The sequence below is a fragment of the Cyclopterus lumpus genome, chromosome 12 (assembly GCF_009769545.1).
Source record: "Cyclopterus lumpus isolate fCycLum1 chromosome 12, fCycLum1.pri, whole genome shotgun sequence".
NCBI classification, from domain to species: domain Eukaryota; kingdom Metazoa; phylum Chordata; class Actinopteri; order Perciformes; family Cyclopteridae; genus Cyclopterus; species Cyclopterus lumpus.
The window spans coordinates 15,476,838-15,496,957 of record NC_046977.1 but is presented as its reverse complement, the minus strand read 5'-3'; the positions used below and the strand labels follow the sequence as shown (position 1 = coordinate 15,496,957).

At 42.1% G+C, this 20,120-nt stretch overlaps 1 protein-coding gene across 1 annotated transcript in view; it reads right to left on the bottom strand.

Annotated features, from left to right (window-relative positions):
* The window catches only part of si:ch211-196i2.1 (collagen alpha-1(I) chain), an 80,781-nt gene that overhangs the window by 20,126 nt on the left and 40,535 nt on the right, over positions 1-20,120 (bottom strand). The window contains exons 7-35 of the mRNA XM_034546748.1: positions 17,593-18,183; positions 16,144-16,188; positions 15,688-15,807; positions 14,352-14,390; positions 14,193-14,246; positions 14,026-14,079; positions 12,405-12,512; positions 12,249-12,302; positions 11,290-11,343; positions 11,055-11,099; positions 10,515-10,568; positions 9,692-9,736; positions 9,542-9,595; positions 9,171-9,215; positions 8,861-8,914; positions 8,697-8,741; positions 8,013-8,066; positions 6,938-6,982; positions 6,808-6,861; positions 5,868-5,975; positions 5,519-5,572; positions 4,950-5,003; positions 4,767-4,811; positions 4,418-4,471; positions 2,798-2,842; positions 1,572-1,625; positions 1,236-1,289; positions 1,052-1,105; positions 199-252 (exon numbers count right to left, since the gene is read on the bottom strand). Coding sequence (XP_034402639.1) covers positions 199-252; positions 1,052-1,105; positions 1,236-1,289; positions 1,572-1,625; positions 2,798-2,842; positions 4,418-4,471; positions 4,767-4,811; positions 4,950-5,003; positions 5,519-5,572; positions 5,868-5,975; positions 6,808-6,861; positions 6,938-6,982; positions 8,013-8,066; positions 8,697-8,741; positions 8,861-8,914; positions 9,171-9,215; positions 9,542-9,595; positions 9,692-9,736; positions 10,515-10,568; positions 11,055-11,099; positions 11,290-11,343; positions 12,249-12,302; positions 12,405-12,512; positions 14,026-14,079; positions 14,193-14,246; positions 14,352-14,390; positions 15,688-15,807; positions 16,144-16,188; positions 17,593-18,183 — 2,190 coding nt within the window. The remainder of the gene's footprint in view (positions 1-198; positions 253-1,051; positions 1,106-1,235; positions 1,290-1,571; positions 1,626-2,797; positions 2,843-4,417; positions 4,472-4,766; positions 4,812-4,949; positions 5,004-5,518; positions 5,573-5,867; positions 5,976-6,807; positions 6,862-6,937; positions 6,983-8,012; positions 8,067-8,696; positions 8,742-8,860; positions 8,915-9,170; positions 9,216-9,541; positions 9,596-9,691; positions 9,737-10,514; positions 10,569-11,054; positions 11,100-11,289; positions 11,344-12,248; positions 12,303-12,404; positions 12,513-14,025; positions 14,080-14,192; positions 14,247-14,351; positions 14,391-15,687; positions 15,808-16,143; positions 16,189-17,592; positions 18,184-20,120) is intronic.

Sequence of the window (20,120 nt, the reverse complement as noted above, 5' to 3'; positions counted from 1 at the left end):
CAAGAGATGGAATTGTTTCTCACAGCACATCTTAAACAGTCCGTTCTCACCTTTTGAAAAAGGCTGAACATTCATTTCCTCCTTCTGATTTACAGATTACAAAAAAATGGCTTTTCATTTTCTGAACTCCACTGTATTACATCCTCGACATGTTCGAGGCTTTAACATTTGAGATAAGTGAGAGAAAAATGATCTTACCCTTTCTCCTGTGAACCCTGGAGGTCCACGCATGCCCACGGTCCCCTGGATACCCTGGTGGTAAAAGGAAAGGCAGCAGGAAGAATTTCAATTATGATCAGTTAATGTCCCAAAGGCTCACACAGCACCGCAGAACATTTGCCAGATATTTGTGGGGATCCATGAAGACGGAGGGCAGGACTCAAGACGGCTAATGAAAAATACCATTTAAAGGTTAATATATATTTTTTCTTATGAGTCGTAATAACTTTAGTTATCTCTCTGTTAATGAAAGGATTTTCTGAGCTGTGTTCACTTCAAAGGACATCATTTATGAGAAATAATTTCCTTTTCCGGCAGGAAGAACAATATTAACAAGGCAAAGAGAGGATATAACAGTAAGAAACAAAACACAGATAACTAGCATCACAGGTTAAAAGCAGATTAAAAAAAGGTGAGTTTTAAGTGCAGTTTTGAAGGGTATGTCGTGTCGGTGCAGGAGGTCAGAAAGCTATGAAGGGGTTCAGGGTTGTGAAGGGCTTTGTAGGGGGCGAGGAGAATCTGGATCAGGATTCTTTGCTGTATTTGGAGCCAGAGGAGCTTTTGAAGGACTCTCTGATGTGATCTCTGGTGCGGGAGTGGGAGAGGAGACGGGCCGCTGAGTTCTGGATGTATTGTAGTTAGTTGATGATTTTGGTGTAATATGACCACCAGTATTTTGTGTCAACAGGTAAGAATCTAAAAGAACCTTAATGTGCAAAGACTCAGTGTGCGGTTCTCATGTTGTATATTCTGCGTACATCATGTAGTTATAGGCCGTAAAGTGGTCGTACAGGTGCATTCCTTGTATGTCCCCTGCTGAGGAATCACTTACATACATGCCTACTGGGCCCTGAGGTCCCTCCATGCCAGGCTTCCCTGTGAAACCCTGAGAAAACACACAAAAACACAGTTTTAACACTGTCATCACACACACACACACACACACACACACACACACAGCCTCTGTGTGTCTTGATGTAATGAAGATCATGACTGCTCTGTGCCTGTGGACTCACGTTGTCTCCCAGGAGTCCTGGTGATCCTGGAGGTCCTGGTTTCCCCAGCGGTCCCTGTCAAATAAAAGCGGTCTGTCACCAAAAGTTGAAACTATCAGTCAATACCATCTGTTGTATTGATCGAGTGTGCATTTGGCTGACTGGAAGTCAGTTCACAGGATTGATATCACCACCTGTTGGCTTAAACACGTGGTTCACAAGAAGTATATTTACAGTCGTCCGCTCGTTCTTCCTTGAGCTTTAAGCTTCAGATGATCTGTTCATTTGCACAACAAAGTCTCAACTCGTTATTGCCTTCCAGATGACACAACTACAGATAATGATAACGGAGCATACCGGAGAGCCCGTGGGGCCATCTGCTGCTCTTGCTCCAGCTATTCCTTGGAAACCCTGGGAAAGAAGCAAAAGTAATCAAACCATTGCGAAGACAAAAGAAAATGCCACAAGAAGTGAAAACAGTTGAAAAGCTGACCTAAAGTAACTTTTTATTTAATTAACTTAAAAAAGTGCACTGAGCTGTTCAATTATTGGTTTAAATGATAGTTTACAGTGTTTTTACTGCTTAATGTGCCTCGTAATTGTGTCTTGGCCATTTCATTTGGTCATTTCATTATGGATAATGTATTTGTGATTATAATTAAATGTAAGACTCTCCAGCAGACTACGTTGGCCTTTGTTAACTTGAGCAATAAATAACATGGTGACTGTTAATACTGAATGTATTAGTGGAGCTCTTCTGGAGTTATTACTTCAAGGAAGACTTCACCCACAAAATGATAATTTGTATATAAATTACTCATCCAGGGTGACCTTAAAATATTTTAGAAAAACTTGGGACTTCTCTGAACGTTTGTGAAGTGGAGAGCATACAAGTGGATAAGTGAGACTTAGATTATATATATATATTATGAGTTGTTTTAACATTGTTTTCTTCTGTTGTTGTTTTCCATGTATGCCAATTCATTAAGATTTTTCTACGTGGAGATATGAGAGGGAAAATACCGTTTTCCTCACTGATAGATATACAAATGATAATTTTGGGGGTGAAATATTTCTTTAAGAAGTAAATCAAGACATTACGTGTTTTAACACAAATCATTGTGATAATAATAATAATAATGAATCACCCAACATTCATGCTCTGGTGACTGAATGGAAGCAAAACCCTGCAGCCAGGTTCCAACATCTTGTGGGAGCTGTTACAGCAGATTAATGGCCACGGCTTTCAAACCACATGTCCAACTATAACATATTGGTGACATGAACGCTGCTCAGCCCCAGACACTGTTAGTGAACACACATGACACCTTTAACTGGCTGGTAGCTGGTTCTGCTCGGTCCTGGAAAAACATTTGTATTTTTTTTTCCCTTGCAGTGTTGTTTTCCTGCTCACGAATCAATAAAGCCCACCATATTCATTCCTGGCCCGTCTTGTAAAACTGTAATGATTTGTTTTTATTTGGCTGAAGCCCAAGCTTGTGGCAAAGAGGCTGAAAAAGACACGCTGGAGGCATGCTGTCATGAACCGAATGCCGGGGTCACTCTGAGGACAACTGTCTTACCGATGGTCCTTTACTGCCTGCGCTGCCGGCTGCACCCGAGGGACCCTGAAACAGAGAGAGACAGGGAAAATACCAACAGTGCAATGCAGAGGTCATTCAGAGTGCAAAAAACTCTTTGTTGTTTTAACAATTTAATCATTCTTTAGCATTTTAATCTTAAAAGGTATAGTTATATCCATCTATCTGCTCATTAAACATGAAGCTACAGCCACAAGAGGATTAGTATAGTTTAAGCGTTCTCTCCTGTCAACAATAACCACGCGTTAAAAGAATCATTGTAAAATGGGTTCAGTTAAGGCAACAAAAACACACTCGGGCAAGGTTAGGCCGTCTGAGGTGATATAAGATACCGGCAATCAAGTCAGCGGTGCTCTGCTGCCCTATTTCCATGTACCCTTAGCAGCACTCATGTTAAAGGTACAACAGCCTGGAGGAGGAAAGGTAGCAGGAAGGCGCTGAGTGGCTATTGAAGTATAAATGCTGGAGGCAGGAGAAGCGGGCTCTTTCCTCATGGTTCAAAAGATCTGCAGGGGATCTATGTGCCCGACTCTTCTGGATCTGGCAAACTCAGGGCAAAGAAAAGGCGAACCCACAACTTGTGTTTACACTTTACAACCAAACAAACTAACACATGCTGCTGGTAGGTGGATTCTGTTGCCTTTGAACGCAGCTGTTTCCAGTCTTCATGTGAAGCGAAGCTAGCTGCCCGCTGGCTGTAGCTTCACATTTAGCAGACAGATACGAGAGCTGTATTGATCGTCTCGGCCTTCAGCAACAACGCAACCGGGCATATTTCCCAAAATGTCACATTGATTTCATTAAAACTGTTAATTAAAACTTTTGAAAAGTGCAGTGGAGACTTTTTTGAACCGAGTCATCCTAATTTAGGGCTGCAAGTAATTGCATTCATCATCCATCAATCCAGTTATTCTCGTTTATTATTATTATTAAATGATTGTCAAATAGAATGGCAGAAAATTGCACAGGCGATCTCAGGATGTGAAAGTGCTTGTTTTCTCAAAAATAAATAAATAACTGATGCAAAACAAAGAAAAGCAGAAAATCCTCACATTTGACAAGAAAAACCAGAGCATGTTTGTCATATTTCCTAGTATTCTTTTGGAAAACTTTTCTCATTGTATCCCTCTATCAGAACTTTAAGTGTCCTCTTCCACCGATGAAGACAACAGTGATGGGCACACAAGTCAGAGAAGCATGAACTCTGCTCAACTTCCTGTCACAGCTCACGAGCACTGCTGTGCTGTACACACACTGCCTCCTGCTGGCTGAACCAACAATTACTACGCCAGAGGAACCTTGACTCAACTTGGGAGTCCATTCTGACCATTTGGGGCCATTTCCATCCCAGCAGTCATTTCAGCACATCACTCCTTTAAGCCACAAAATCTTGTACTTGTACTTTTTTAAAAGTGACGTGTGGGATGACGTACAGTGAGCTTTCTCTTCCCTCTAAATGAAATGTGTGTGTGTGTGTGTGTGAGAAGTAAGTCAACTTATATTTCACAGAATATTAACTGTTTGTACAGGATGTGACAGGAAGTAGAGGACACAGACACAACATTTACAGGTGATGATTGAAATATGATAGAGAATGGGAACCTGTGTACCAGGCTTTCCTTCTGCTCCCTCTGGTCCAGGTGGCCCCAGTAAACCCTGTGAGTGATCACACACACACACACACGCACACGCACACGCACACACACACACACACACTGCTCATCCAGTAGAACTATTTATGCAGTGTCTAACAATCTAGAACAGAAATGTGTAACTGCTAAGTATAAACATTCAGTATAGGAACAATACATCTTCAGATTATGGTAAAGAAATCTGCTTAATCATAACAAAAAGAATATTAGCGATATAAAAATGAGTTAAGGTTTTGAAAGTTATGTGGAATTCAGTGTCGACTACGTTTCAAATAATTTCTGACGGGCTTTAAGTTTACCGATGGCCCCGGTTGGCCAGAGTGGCCCCTCTGTCCAGTCCGGCCCTGGAGGAGAGCAGAGACAGAACGACATCACAACGACATCACAATGGGCTCCTGAAGCCGAGCCATTTGTCGGGAAGATAACGGACGGAAGAATTTGCATGACGGCTCTAAATTGGCCTTATCGTGTTAATGAAGTACCTTGATCCCTCTGGGTCCTGGTTTGCCGTTATGTCCGTCTGGTCCCCTGTTTCCCTTCAAGGAGGTTCAGATATTAGTGAGTGTGACTGAGCTTCATCATCCACGACAGAACAGAAATGCCTCCATAGGTGTTAGTGTTACTTTGGATGTTGTCCAGATTACTATTCTTGAACTATGTTGAATTCAGAAAGCAGAAATGGCATGTGGTGATACTATATATTTCAATGTTCCTGAATTCCCAAAAATAATGACCATGGGGCTGAGCTTGAGAAACTCAATATACTATTGACGAGCTATATATACAGACATATGCGCTTAATAATCACACTAGATGTTTTTAATTTGATACCCCTACTCAAAACGGATGACACGCCACTAAATATTCCCGACCAGGAGTGTGTCCATTCACACTACTGGAATAAAAAGTTGCTTATTCATTCCACAATATTACATTGTGAAGCCTACATGCAGGAGGCCACTGGAGGCTCTTGTGTTTCGCAGTTAAATTCTACGTTTGGAGCAACACGTGAAGTCATTTGACATTTCTGAGCGTTCAAATCATCACTGACCTTTAACCCGTGGCTGCCCTGTGTTCCCTGAGGACCAGTTTCTCCATTTGTGCCCTAGATGAAGAAATATAAGACCTGTCAAGCTTGTCGCCTTTTTCACCTTCAACAGGCAGCTTCTTTCTCTTGGCTAAAAGAGCATGCTGTACAGTATTATGACCCAAATACTATGCTACTTGTAAACAGAGAAGTGGCATGTTATCTTAGTTTGACCTCCACCACCATATATATATATATATATATATATATATATATATATATATATATATATATATATATATATATCCTTTTCTTTGTCATAAAACATCCATTCCACATAGCTACTCCTGTAGATCAGTGCTCTCCACTGTACCTCAATGCCTTTGGGGCCAGACTGGCCCTTGGTTCCTGTGAAACCTTGGAAGCCGTTGGGGCCCCTCTCTCCCTGAGGACCCCTAATACCTGCTGCCCCTTGAATGCCCTGAGATGAATAAAAAAAAGCGTAAAAGAACATTTTCTCAGAGATCTCTCTGAATAATACAGTGGTACATAAAATGTTAAATTAATAGTTTGGCATTTTTGGAAATATGATTATCTGTGATGTTGGGAGTATTGTTGTCACTGTGGGGTTGCAAGGCAACCAGCAGGGACTCCAGGAAGTGGCCGCACACTTTCAAGAAATATTTCTCTCCTCTGTCTTTGTTAATGGTTGTCGCTGTACGATGAAAACCTCTAACCTAATGTCTATGTGAGTGTCACATGGCCATTGGCAGCTGTTATATTCATATTTTTGTACTTGTTTCAGGTCCTCTAACACACCTGCTAAATGTGTCCAAAACAGGACGCCAAGCTCTGCTTGTTTCTTTTTGCTCATATTTTTGTAAATTAAATTCCCACAAACGGAGGAGAACGGGTAGCCTGATATGGTAACCTTTGGGTCGATGCATGGTAATGATGAAATATCATAAATATGCACCTCCTCATGGACCGATGGCACTCATCAGGCTGAAATGAGGGCTTTGCAACAGTTTGTCCAGCGAGGACAGTCAATTAGTGAGCTTCAGAAGGTGCTAGAAGGCTATCTTTTGTTGTTTCTTGTTTCCTTCTCTTTCCAGTGTTTGTGCTAAGCTCAGCTAACCGGCCGCTGGTTGTAGCTTCATACAATATTTCCTCTGAGAGGCATCGACCTCGATAAACAAAGCCACTCGACATGTTTTCCAAAATGTTGAGCTATTCCTTTCAGTAGCCCTGTGACGTTGCATTGTTTTCTTCTTTGAGTGCTACTGAGTGAACGGGAAGAAGCTGGCTCCTACTTTGTCGCCTTCGGGTCCTGGATCCCCCTTGTCCCCATCTGGTCCTCTGTTGCCCTTTAAAGAAGAAAATGGTCAAAGCCCAGAAGCTTTTGCAGCAAATAATCTCAGTAAAGCTATAACGAGCACCTACCATTAACCCGGAAAACCCCATAGGACCCTGTCTTCCTGCAGCACCCTGTGAATAATCCCACAAAGGACAATTGCGTATTAAGCATTTAAAGATAAACATGCACATTTAGAAACAAATTAGAGGTGTATAAAAGTGAAATAATTACATTTAATATTAAAATATTTTAAAAGATAAATAGAGGGTGTCACAACTATTTTCAAGAAAGCGTCCGTGGAGAGCATCCTTATCTGTGTGGTTTGGCAACATGTCAGCTGAGGACAAGAGACAGCTGAACACAGTGGTGCATGCAGAGCTCCCCTCGGGAAAGTATACAAGGCTGCACTACAAAAGGAAGACCCTTCAAGGCGTAAAGGCTACCAACCTGTTGAATCTACCTTCCTGTTCACAAAACAGCTTCTTTACCACTACAAACATTCAGGGGAACTAATTGTGCAATGGGGCATATTTGTTTATTATTCACTTGTAGCACTTCATCCAGTGGGTCATTTAACATTGCTGCTAGTTTCTCTCCAGGTGCTATAGTGTTTTATCTGTGGTGTTCTTATCTGCTAGATTTCATTTTCCCCATTTGCTTTATGCTTATTAGATTATTTTACGAGTATGCATTTTACTGTTTTATACTTTGTTTGATCTATTTTTGTCTTTGTTTAAGTATGAGGTGACAAAGGCAAATTACAATAAATCATGTCAATGTGGCAAAAAAGTATTGAATCTTGAATAAATGGTGTGTAACAATGGAGGTTATTTTAAAAGGGCTTTCATGGGAATAAAGAACTAATATGTGGAGGGATTTTACTTTATTGTCAGATTACCTCTGACATTTTTTTTACACCTTAAGAACTAAGAACAAATAGAAACAGTGGCTTCAGTGTCCCAATAGCAGCGAGTCGTGATCCAATGAGACAATGAGACGTTACAACCAGTAGAGGGCGCTGTGAGGCTGCACCCTGCAGCCTACCAACAGAGTGCAGGACATTCACAACCACTTGTAACTATTTAACCTGCATCTAGTCTGTTCATACAATGTGCGCACCTACATTACTGTAATGTAATAACATCTTCGAGAACAACTCACCACGGGCCCCTCAAAGCCGGGATCCCCCCGGGCACCCACGGGCCCCACGGGCCCCTGAAAAGACACAGAAGTAGAAGGGTATACGTTACTGTGTGTTCTCTTCTTCACATGTTGATACAACTGGGCCTGAACCGGTGGCTCTCAAACCGTTTCTGTCCAAAGCAGAATTAACTTCCAACCCCGCCATGTTCATTTTCATCAACCATTAAATCTTAAGCGACAAAATGAGCCACCGTGAATATGATAGAACTGAACTAACATATCCATGATGGAGGCTAAACTTCACTTACACCATCAAAGAGACAAGGCCTTGCCACGACAATGTTATTCAACTTGAAAGTGAGATTTCATGTTTTTATTTTATTTTTATGAGCATAGCTTGTTGTTTTTCTTTTCTTTTCGTCTTTCCTGTCAACATTTCAAATGTGTCCATTACACTTAACTTTTTCTGCGGCTGTCTGAATACATCTTTGCTAACCTGACAGTTTCTGGCATGAAATGCATGTTTGCCTGTTTATCGTCTCCACATGAGGAGACGATAAACACACATTTAGTCCCTCACATATGCATGCAAGATATACTGAGTTTAATTCCACTTTATCACATTTGAAACAAACTGGTTAAAATAGTAAACTAGGACACTTCACGCTAATGCTCTGCTCAAATTCAATACAAACAACGTACAGGATCTCCTTTAGGTCCAGCAGCACCGATCAGTCCTGGATGTCCCTGTTGAGATGAACACATTGACTTTAACGTCCTGCACTTTACTGGCAGCAAAGGGAACGGAGCAGCAACCCAACGTATCAAAAGTCCCCATTAACAGTCTCGCCTTGAATTGTACTCACCTGGGTCCCTCGGAGTCCTGGAGGTCCCATCTGTCCCTCTAAACCTGGGGACCCCTAGTCAAAAGAAAAGAGAAGCTTCACAGACATGTCCAGCGTGTTGAATAACTGCAGCATATGCACACGCACACACACACACACACACACACACACACACACACACACACACACACACACACACACACACACACACACACACACACACACACACACACACACACACACACACACACACACACACACACACACACACACACACACACACACACACACACACACACACACACACACACACACACACACACACACACACCTGTGGGCCTTTGGGACCAACACTGCCAGCAGGTCCTATGTCCCCCTGAAAGAACAAATAAACAGTGTGTACACAAAGGAAGTCACCTGCTGACTAAGTTTGGTTACTCAGTCTGACGTCGATGAAACCTTCCAGACATAAAGTATAAATACATGAAATAATATTTGATTTGTTTTACGCATGTATTTATGTAATTAATGTCCTTGATCCTCTGATAACTCAAAATGCAGAAAAATGACATATTATACCTTCAATCATTTCATTGTTTCAGGCTTGTGATATGTGAGAATCTTTGTCTTATATCACTGTAACTTTAATATCATCACAAAACACAACTTGCATGTTACTCAGTTGTTGTGGCGTCATCTTACCCTTGAGCCGTTAACTCCTTGAGCACCAATTCGTCCTGTGAAACCTGCTGCGCCCTGGGACACACACACACACAAACACATTTCATATATATATTGATAATTGGCACCAACAGACCAATATTTTGTCGTCTAATCAGTCGGTGTGCTCACCGTCAGCCCTGGCAGACCTGGAGGCCCATCCGGTCCACTCTCCCCCTGGTGACAAGTCATAGCAGCATGAGTTAGCATTGGTTCACAACCGTTCACAATGAATGAAAAGATAATCCAACCAAAGTAGTAATAATCAGGCATTTGACGCTCACTCCTAATTTAGTCTACTAATTGTATTGAAGTATGTTTTAAAGCCAAACAGTCCGTAAACTGGCAGATTAATATCAACCTTCATTGGGAAATTGTTACAGCTGCAAAACATGCAGAAGATATCTGCCTCCTCTTGCCCAAAGCATGCTGGGAAAAGGTTAAGAAAATGGATGGAGACACAAAATCTCCCCGAATTGCTCATGCTGCAACATCCAGGTCCTCTATGTCCAAATGATGACACTGGTTTCAAAAGTCTGATATTTCCTTTGGTTTCTCTAATAATTTGAAACAAGCTGTTTAAAGACCTGACACTAAACATCGTATGTATTATAATTTGTTTTACTCAACCACAAAAAGAAGCAGAGGTCAACCGTTTAGAATGGCGCAGACATAAAAATACAGGAGCGTATTAATCGTTTGTTACGAACTACATTTGTTCCAGTTGCTCTGGGATGGTTATTTCATGATTGAATTTGATAGTTTTTTTGTATTACCCATTAAATGTCAAGATCACCGTGTGACAAATAGATAGTGAAGTAATGGTGAGCCAGTCTGAAAGCCATGATGACAACATTCACTTCAAGAGGAATAATTCACAAATGTGTAATGTAGAAAAAAGAAGAAGCTTGAGAGCAAATCTTAAGAGCAACTTGTGTAGCGGCACATCACTCACATCAGGCCCACAGGGCCCTTCTGGCCCGTAGCCACCTCGAGTCCCCCGAGGCCCCTGTAGGGAAGATCAAAGTAATAAATGTCACCGTAACAACAAGACATTATTAAATGACATAGGAAACGCTGTTTTCAAATATTACAGTGCATGTGTTAATACTTTTCCAAATAGAATTAAAGTAAATCCAAAAATAGACCGAAGAGAAAACGTGAGTCAGTGCCCCGCTGGAGGTTCAAAGAGGGACTGGATGGGGGATTAAAAGGGATTCCGAGCCTTGTGTCTTTATTTTGCAAAAGCTGATTGTTTGTTTTATTGCTCTTATTAGTTGGATGTGTAAGAATTGATTTACACAAGCACAGCTGCTTTGCTTCTCATTGTTTTAAATTGATCCAGTAATGTGTTGGAAATGTTCTTCATGTGTAATCAGCTTACTGTCACAGATTTAGGAGGAATGCTTCTGGTTTCTGAACCAGCTATTTTCTCTCCGAGGTTTAGACATACGATGTAAAGCTGAACTAAACAGGAAGGGTACAAGACACTCACTGGTGGCCCGACAGGACCAGGTGGGCCCGGTAAACCAGCAGAGCCCTGAACAAAGACACAACACAGTCCAGGATCATTACGCTGTATATCAAAAAGAGAAGTCATAAGAGCGACAGGCAGTATATGTCTGTTGTAAAATACTTCCAGTCATGAAAGAAAAAAACTTTTTGAGGACAAATTATAATTCTGCTTGAAATATGCATGATGATGATAATTAAACTGCACCAATGAGTACCTGCTCACCAGGTTCCCCAATTTCTCCTCTTGGACCCTCGAGGCCAATGAGACCCTGAAGAGGTTAAGAAGAAAAGTCAATTTCACAAAAGCAAAAGTTCTTATGCTACACGGAGCAGACACGACAGCTTGTCTAGTCGCTCATAGTCATAAACCAACAGATAATTAATGTGATCAGGCCTGCAAATGTACTGTTTGGTATATTCTCAATCCTCTCATTGCGTTGTTTTTTGGTACACTACCGACCTACCTCCAAACATCAGACATAACACTAGAGGAGAGAAACTGCTTTGAAGTCTGGTGGTTCAGAAGCTGATACTTCTGTCTCTTTCCAGACGGCAGCAAGGTGAACAATGTTTGGCTGGGGTTGGTCTTGTTTTAATATCCCTTTAGCTCCTCTTATCCCTGATGCTCAGTACATCGGTACCTATGAAGTTCTGTGTGGTTTTAATCAGCTGTTGGAGAGCCCTCTGGTCCTTGGAGCATGCACATCTCATGCCAGTTGGTAATGTTTCCATTTGGATTGCTTCTTATTGCTCCACTGTAAAAGTTGATGAGAACTTGGCACTGGATTTTTGCCTTCTTAAGTTTCCATAAGAAATACAGCCAAGAGACCTTTCTCCTAAACTTTCTCTTATTTCATCAAAAGTATTGAATGGCTGTTTGTGTTTTGACAACATGTAACATTGGAGAAGCCCCAGGCCGCACTAGACCAGTCAGGTGAAACTGCTTTCGATAAAAGTGACAGCTACTCATATATAAAACATATCCACAGAAACGTTATGCAAGTGACAGTCTAAGTGCCGAATTGATGAATTGTGGCATTCATGAGCTGGGGCTCACACTGTATTCAGTATAACCATTCCTTCTTGGCTACAATTTGACAAACAGTAAATCTAAAATGTAAGCGTTACCGACCGGTTGTTCATACAAAAGCAGCTGTGCCGTTTTATTCCTCACCTCATCACCTTTTTCCCCTTTGGACCCTCGTTCTCCCCTGTATCCCCACGGGCCCTGATGTCAATCAGAGACAACGTGAAATAATTGTAACAATAAATAACACTCATGCTGTACATGTACCACCGTTTAACTGTTTACCATGAAGAATGAGCCCACCTGTGATCCAGGAGCACCAGGTGTCCCGGGCTGACCATCGTCTCCGTTTTCCCCATCTCTCCCTGGAGCCCCGGGTGCTCCTGGAAGCCCCCTGAGACCCCACTCGCCCTATCAGACGACATAAACGATTACCACTGTTGATACTGGACGCTTCTTTATCCGTTAGCAAATAGTGATGACATCTCTATAACAAAAACAACAATACAGAGAGCAACATCACAATACTCTGTAGCGGCAGTGAGCTTCACGCTGGGGAAGCAATGTTGTAAATTATAGGTTTGCACTGGGAAGACACTGACCCTCTCCATCACTCAGTGGAGCCATGTATCACACAGATGAGGCTTCACCTCAATAACAACTCACTGTCAAGAAGACTGTGGCCTGCAATAACTCACACATGCACATATTCACAGTGAATGGCTGTGGACAGCTTTATATTTAAAGCTGCAGAGGATGACGGATACGGTGTTGCACATAGTGTGAGTCAGGTTTTTCAATATTAATTTAAAGGTTCTCTATAAGATATTCAGAGCATTATTACAACAGCAAAAACACCAGTCAAGTCTACCTGCAGAGAATGAAGTTACTCTCCCACTGTGTGTGTGTGTGTGTGTGTGTGTGTGTGTGTGTGTGTGTGTGCTTGTGTTATCCAAGCTTCTCTGTGCTTTGCTGTGCTTACGGTGCATGTGAGTGTGCCTCACTGGCTTGGTAGGGGTAACCCCCGATTACCACGGAGTATCTCGCACACCGGTTACACGCGTACACGTATACGACACGCATGCGTCGGCGCTGACGGACGGTGAGGTTAATTCACGAGCAAACATGCGCTTTCTCAAACACAAGCGGTGGACCGATGCTCTCCGCCACACAGGATCTAAACAGTTTCCAACGATCCCACACCACACGGTTTGAGGCCACCAGCTCATCACCCGGCTGAGACCTCACACAATAAATGGCAAAGGGATTTCATTTTCCATACGCTCACAGTGGACTTCCAAGACGCGTCTTTGGGTATCTTAAGATGTTTTTCCGAGAACCAAACAAATGAAGTCAATAAACTCCAAGAAGGGGGGCAGGGGGTGGGGGTCTTTAGTGAGAGAATATGAAACGTTCAGGCAAATTGAGAGAAGTAGATCCACTGCAGCTCACTGTAATACATTTCATTAAATAAATGTGGAAAATTTTAACTCGGCAATAAAAATGCTTTCATTGTTTGTTCTGTCAATGTGAGAATGGTTACATCATAGTGAGTTACATGCACAAGGTTTTCCAAACACCCACTCGCTTCAACCACACTCACTCCACCATATTACAATCTATTTACTTGAACTCAAAACTGTTCCACTCTGCTGGATCCACTGGTGTGTCTATTTGTACAAACACATAATGTGTTGACGAGTATTGTTCAATCCCATGGAAATTAAACTTGATCAACATTTGTCCCCATGGCAGCGACCCACTAACCCCAAGTAAATAGAATAATAAAACATGGTTTCTGGATGTAAAAAGACAGATTTTAGCAAGAGATTTCTGGCAAATTTAAGGTTTTCAAACATCTCAGTTGACAAATTACACCGATAAAGATACTTCTGGATCAGGAAGGGTTATTTAGGGTGCTTACCATCTCTCCAGGCACTCCTGGTCGTCCTCGCTCCCCAGCGTCACCAGGTGGCCCCTGAGAAAGAAAAGCATGAAAACATACATCCTCAACACAGAGAGATTATTCTAAAGGTCGTTGATGCAGGTTCATCATTTGTTTGCATTAGTAACAGTGAATGGATCTCAAACCTGTATGCCGGGACTGCCCATCTCTCCAGGTGGTCCTGCAGGGCCTTCTTTACTCTACAAGCCCACAGAGAAGAAACCGGCCTTTGGTCAGCAGGAACTAACTAACTAAACAACTGAATCCCAACAAAGAAGGGATATTAATCGCCACATCATACTTACAGGCCACCCAGCGCGCAGTAACTGGTAGAAATTGGTTTGCTACAGAAAGAATGGAAACACGCAGGATAAGTTACAGAAGTACAAGCATGACATCAGAAGAGTACATGGATTATACCAATCTTCCCCCAAACACCAGTGTCTACAGTGTCTGTAGTTTAAAAAAAAGCTATCCTTGTGTTACCACTGACCCGCATTCAGAATGAACGTAGGCATGTGAATCACCTCTGCAGGTTCCTCACGTGAAGTTCAAAGCACACACAGGAACAAATCGCCTTCACAAGCTACGAACAGACTTGTATTTCTGTCGTCCGTCGAACTGCAGTTCTCCATCATGCTGACATTCTATGACATACAGCTGTGTCCACCGCACAGAGATTAAACAGATGAGGACAGAGCATCCTCTTGCACGCACAGCGGGGTGAAAGGTGTTATAGATAGTCTGGGGAGTCTGGGTCAGTCTCGAAGAACATTTGCTGTCCAGGATTTCTTTTAAATGGCCGACAACGAATCGCTTCAGTGTTAGAGAGGAGCAAGCAAAAGCAATCTTGTTTGGGGACAACTGGAAAGATGTTTGAAGGAACACTAGGAAATGTGATAGCTTATGAGGATTTAGATGGAAAGCTTCAGATCAATTTATCATTTATCTCTCCGCATATAATGGTGAGATCAGTCCAGAATGTGTTTAGGCTAGTTTAGCACAAAAAAAGAAAAACACAGGCACGGGGAAACAATTAACCTCCTTAAACAGCAGGAGCATACATCGTCTGAGAACTCAAAAATAATACATTTTAGAATGTTATATCTTGTCTTTATACAAGCCCTAATGGCATTCAAGAAACAGCTGGGGTTTCTCTCTATGAGTAGAGGAATTATGAAATGTTGTGTGTGCCCACTTGCTGTTCAGTAAAAAGTCCCAATGGGTGTGCAATAAGAAACAGGCACATAAAAGGTCAGCTTTTATACGATGTTGTGCCTCCAACAATATCTGTACATGTCATTGGAATTTGTCTAATAGTTGTTGAGATATTTCAGTCTAGACCAAAGTAATGGGCCGATAGACATTGCCATGCTGCTATAATGGCTGCAAATGCTAATCGAGTGCAAAAACTATGAAACTAATCATTCTGAAAACTCCCTAATGCTTCTGATTATAACTCCAGAGAGTGGTCTTTTTGTTTCTTTTCCACAACAAGTTGACTTGCACTTTTCTCAAGCTTAAATAATGAAAGAGGACTGACTGTTCACTGACAGAGAAATTAAGATAGAGAGGAGAGAATCTGTTTTAAGGAGATGGAAAACAACGTGCTGTAGATATTGCACTAAACAAACATTTTACCTGAAAGGCAGCCCATTCCTCCGCTGTGTTTTTCCACAGGTAGAGGGATGGTAAACCTGCCGGTCCTGAGGGTCCTGGCTCCCCTATATTTCCTGGACGCCCTTCAAGGCCCAACTTACCCTGTAAGAGATGAAAATGAAGTGGTAGGTGTTTGCAAGGCAAATTAATTAATATGGAATACTCAGTATCATAGCACAGCATTGCTTTTTAACACAACATTGTAGAAGTGATTTGATGCAGCATTGGGGCTCAGGCATACATAATAAACACATGGGCTTACTAAAAGGAGGAAGAGACGTGAGTTTATAGCAGTATGTATTAAAATGTCCAAGGTGAAACTGAGCTTTAAACTGAAATATTACCTTGGATAGCATTTCAGAGGTGTGCTTACCGAGTCCGATGGACTAACTTAATACATCATCATAGGCTATTATGTGGTCAACAAGCTTCTCTTACCTTATCACCTTTAAACCCAAGCAGGCCAGGCTCACCAGGACAGCCCTGCCAAACAAGTAACAACACTCAACAAAACAGTTCAAAAGACCAAAACCCCAACAAGGATAACGAACCCTTCAATTGAAAAATGATTACACATTGATGTATTCATCAACTACTTCAAAGCCAATGCTCAAACCGCATATCTGTTATGACTTTGACACGTTATCACAGACATTTAAAACTTCAGCACGAGTCCTTCGAGGCAAACCTGTGACCTGAGGGACAAGCAAGGCATCGGATATTAGTAAAACTTCAGTTTGTGGCCTATTTGACTGCCTGTTTAAAAAAAAGGGTAATTTCAAAGTCTCTTCTTGAATGCCAATAAAAAGCTCTGAATGTATTGGCCAAAGAGTATTGGCATGTATCAATTATTTCTTTAAGCTTTGTGATACTGTGTGGATCTGCATACCCAATTTTTGCAGTTTTAGTAATATTCTGCAGTTTGTCTTAACTAAAACTTAACTTTGTTGTACTTATTTTGGCAGTACTCTGGCATAACTGAAATAAATAAGCAAAACTACAATACAAGGTGTCCTGGTATACAAATAAAACAGATAAGGCAGAGGCGAAGAAAACCATGGCACTGAGTCAATTATGTTCTACACCAACTATTGAACAATACCATTTTAATGGACCTGCCAGAGTATTTTCTGTGGCTATTGCAAAGTAACTTTATTATGTACCTCCCAAAAACTTTTTACTAAAATATAGTTTTAGAAATACTACATAAAGCTAAGCGAGCAAGACCTGAAACGAAGTGCATGCGAGGAGCGAAGGTCTGTATTCCGAGCCAACAAGACGTCTTCCTTCATGTTCCCTACAGCTGTCTTCAATCACAGTAATCGTGCTGATCGTGCTGATCCTGTGGATTTTATAGCAGCGTGACTCAACCGAACTGGCCCAGACGTGGCCAGATGTGCAGTCTGGTTCTGTCTGGCCTGCAGTCCCTGTGATGACCCACCTCTTACACCAGGTAAACCATCCGGTAGTATAAAATGACTTCAGCCCTTAGCACCAATCAGATAACTTGGCAGCCAGAGGTAACCCTTGTCACATTGAGTAATGCTATGACAAACTGTTGAGTCTCCCTAACTGTAAGGTTCCCTTCGTGCTCAGATCGCAGCATCAAAGACATGTGGATCAACATATGTTTGAGCAGTTTAACCTTCACTGATCAGAGTCAGATGGCAGCTGATGGAGAACAGCTCATGTAAGCTGTAAAGCATAAACCGAAGTGGCACTTTCTACATTCAATACAAATAGATCAGTGGTAAACAAGCATCGGCCTTGGTAATCAATAGAGTTTCTCACTGAGCGGTTTACATCAGGTAGAGAGAACTAAATAGGGCATAAGGTAGTATTAAAACAAGGGTATTGAAGCAGCAAGAAGACCATGAGAGAACTCACTTCCTGCCCTGGGGGACCCATTCGGCCTGGTGGTCCACTCTGAAGCTGGTACATTTCGCCATTGGAGCCCAGGACCAGGTCTCCATCTCTGGATACAATGGTGACAATGGCAGGGTGCTCCTTGTCTGCTTGTTTAATGTTGGTGACGGGTCTCCCCTCCTCGACTACTGTCTTTGCAGATGTCCCAGAGTATGTGGATCTTCTAGGATCTGAAGGGATCTTGGGGACAGAAAATCTTACTGAGGGTTTCTTGGTGGCATTTCCTTTGTCCAGGTCAATAATGTCACCGGATGGTTTTCCAGGGAACAGCGATGACGTCCTCCCGCCGGAGTCCGCCTTCTTGTCCGTGGTAATGTTCTCCTCCAGCTGTTTAGAGGACAGCTCGGGCTTTTCCTTCTGGCTTCCCTTAAATCCATTTCTGGAAGGTTTCCAGTGAGGGTTGACTTGTCCTCCATTTTGGAAGATTGGATCCAACAAGTCGGTGTCCTCTTCCACCACGAAGACATCCCCACGACCTACAGAACCTTTCCGACTGGATACTGAAGGCACCGTTCCGTCGCCTCTAGAACTCCCTGGGCTCAGGAATATATTCTGATAAGGAAGAAAACAAGAAAATTCGAGAACAGTCTTATACGGTCAGATATTTCAACAGGTTTCTGGCTGATCATGTTTTGACGCACAACTAATCTGAGGGACACATTCGGCCTCCACAGTGACTTTCAAAGTAAAAGCAATAATATTTGATCACCATAAAACATATCACTATACAGAATACGAAAACAACAAGCATTACCATATATGCTGCACACAAGATATGTTAAATTACATGTTAAATTATTCTACATCATCTGAAACACTATTCCGACTTTCCGGGGTGAAATGGAGAGCACGGAGTACAGGAGGAGCAGAGAGGGAAGCAGGAGAGTGCACGCTCAGATTTCTCTTCGCAGAACAGAGTTGTAGAATGTGTGAGTAGTGTCTGTATTGTGATGAGTTCTGCAGACTGTCCATGTCTTTAGAGTATATATATATATATATATATATATATATATAGGTGAGGTGTGTGAAAATATCCAATTTCCAAACAACAAAAAGCAAAACGTGTTCCCCAGTGAGAGGGGAGTCAGCTGATGGACAAGCTGGTGTCATCATCAGAGGGACCCACAATCCAAGACTTCAATGGTGAGGGGCCATTGGTTCTGTGGTGGGAATCAGCACAAAGGTCCAGAAAGCCAAAATTTGAAAGCGAGAGAACGGATGAACGAGCAATCAGTGAATTGCTGAATTCATTTTTGAGCGATCTGTGAAGAACATGACAACAGCCAGACTACAGCTATTTTGTATAGAGCAACAATGTGTCTGTATCTGTGGAACTCAGATTTCTGAACCTAAAATCAATCTTTGAGAGCTCAGACAGCTGGAGGTCAGACATGGAGAATAAAATGGGAACATACACGTTTTACTAATTTGTTAAGTTAATACAGAGGGAATCTCGTGTTTCCTTTTTGGTTACACGCATTCGTAAGGCCCAAAATCAATTGAGCATGCTCTTATTGTGTTATCGGAACCAATGATATGCCCCAACCGTTACCCAGAAATGATCAATTACACCTGGCTTTCATTAATCAAATCTGAAATATTAGAAGAATAGTTAGTCTCAAACATTGCATTTGCAGTGAAACCCAGCCCTTGGTGAAGGACTTAGATGGGCAGAGACTGAACACAGGCGCACCAACTGAAAACAAAGGCCCTTTCTCTCTCGCTTATCCCAGGCCAGTCAGGCAGCCGGACCTGGTCGATAAGCTGACACTTGATCCTCTGGTCAACATGCCCCCTCAGCTAATCTCCCCGCCAGTCTGTGACATATCACTGTGAACGCCAGCCCAGGCCATACTTAGTTGGAGTTCTATGACACGTTGGCCAGTCAGTCAGGAACCAATACCTGTCTAACACCCGTCACTAAAGAAGGGAATACCACAGTTTGATATATTCTAGGGACCTTTTCTTTGAGTTCACTGTGATGCCATCTACACATTTAATTTACTTGTCTTAGGCTATACAGTATAAATAAAACATCTTCTCCAAATGCTCAACCAACACAACCCATGACTAGCTTTGAGTCCTTGTAGGGAGTGGGAATGCAAGCCTGCAAACCAGTCAGTCGGACTACAACAATTGGGCAAAGGGAAGTTGGTTGGCTTAGACAGAGGTAAGTGTTCAACCCAAAACAGTAAATGTAATGTAAAAGTAAAGCTGGACGTATGCCTCTGAATTAAGACTTAAGGACGCTTATGAAACTAGCATTATAATGTCTGGAGGGAGCTTTGCGAAGTATACGAAAATGATAACTGAACTTTACTGATAAAGCGCATGTTCACCGCAGCAGACAAAATGCTTTGTAATTTTCATCCCATACAACCATTCACAGCTATGCAAAGCACTGGCTTGGAGGTATTTGGAGTTCAGTAGAGTATCAAATATCTAAAGTTTAAGCATGGCGTTTTAAAAATGACTGTATTTAACTCGGA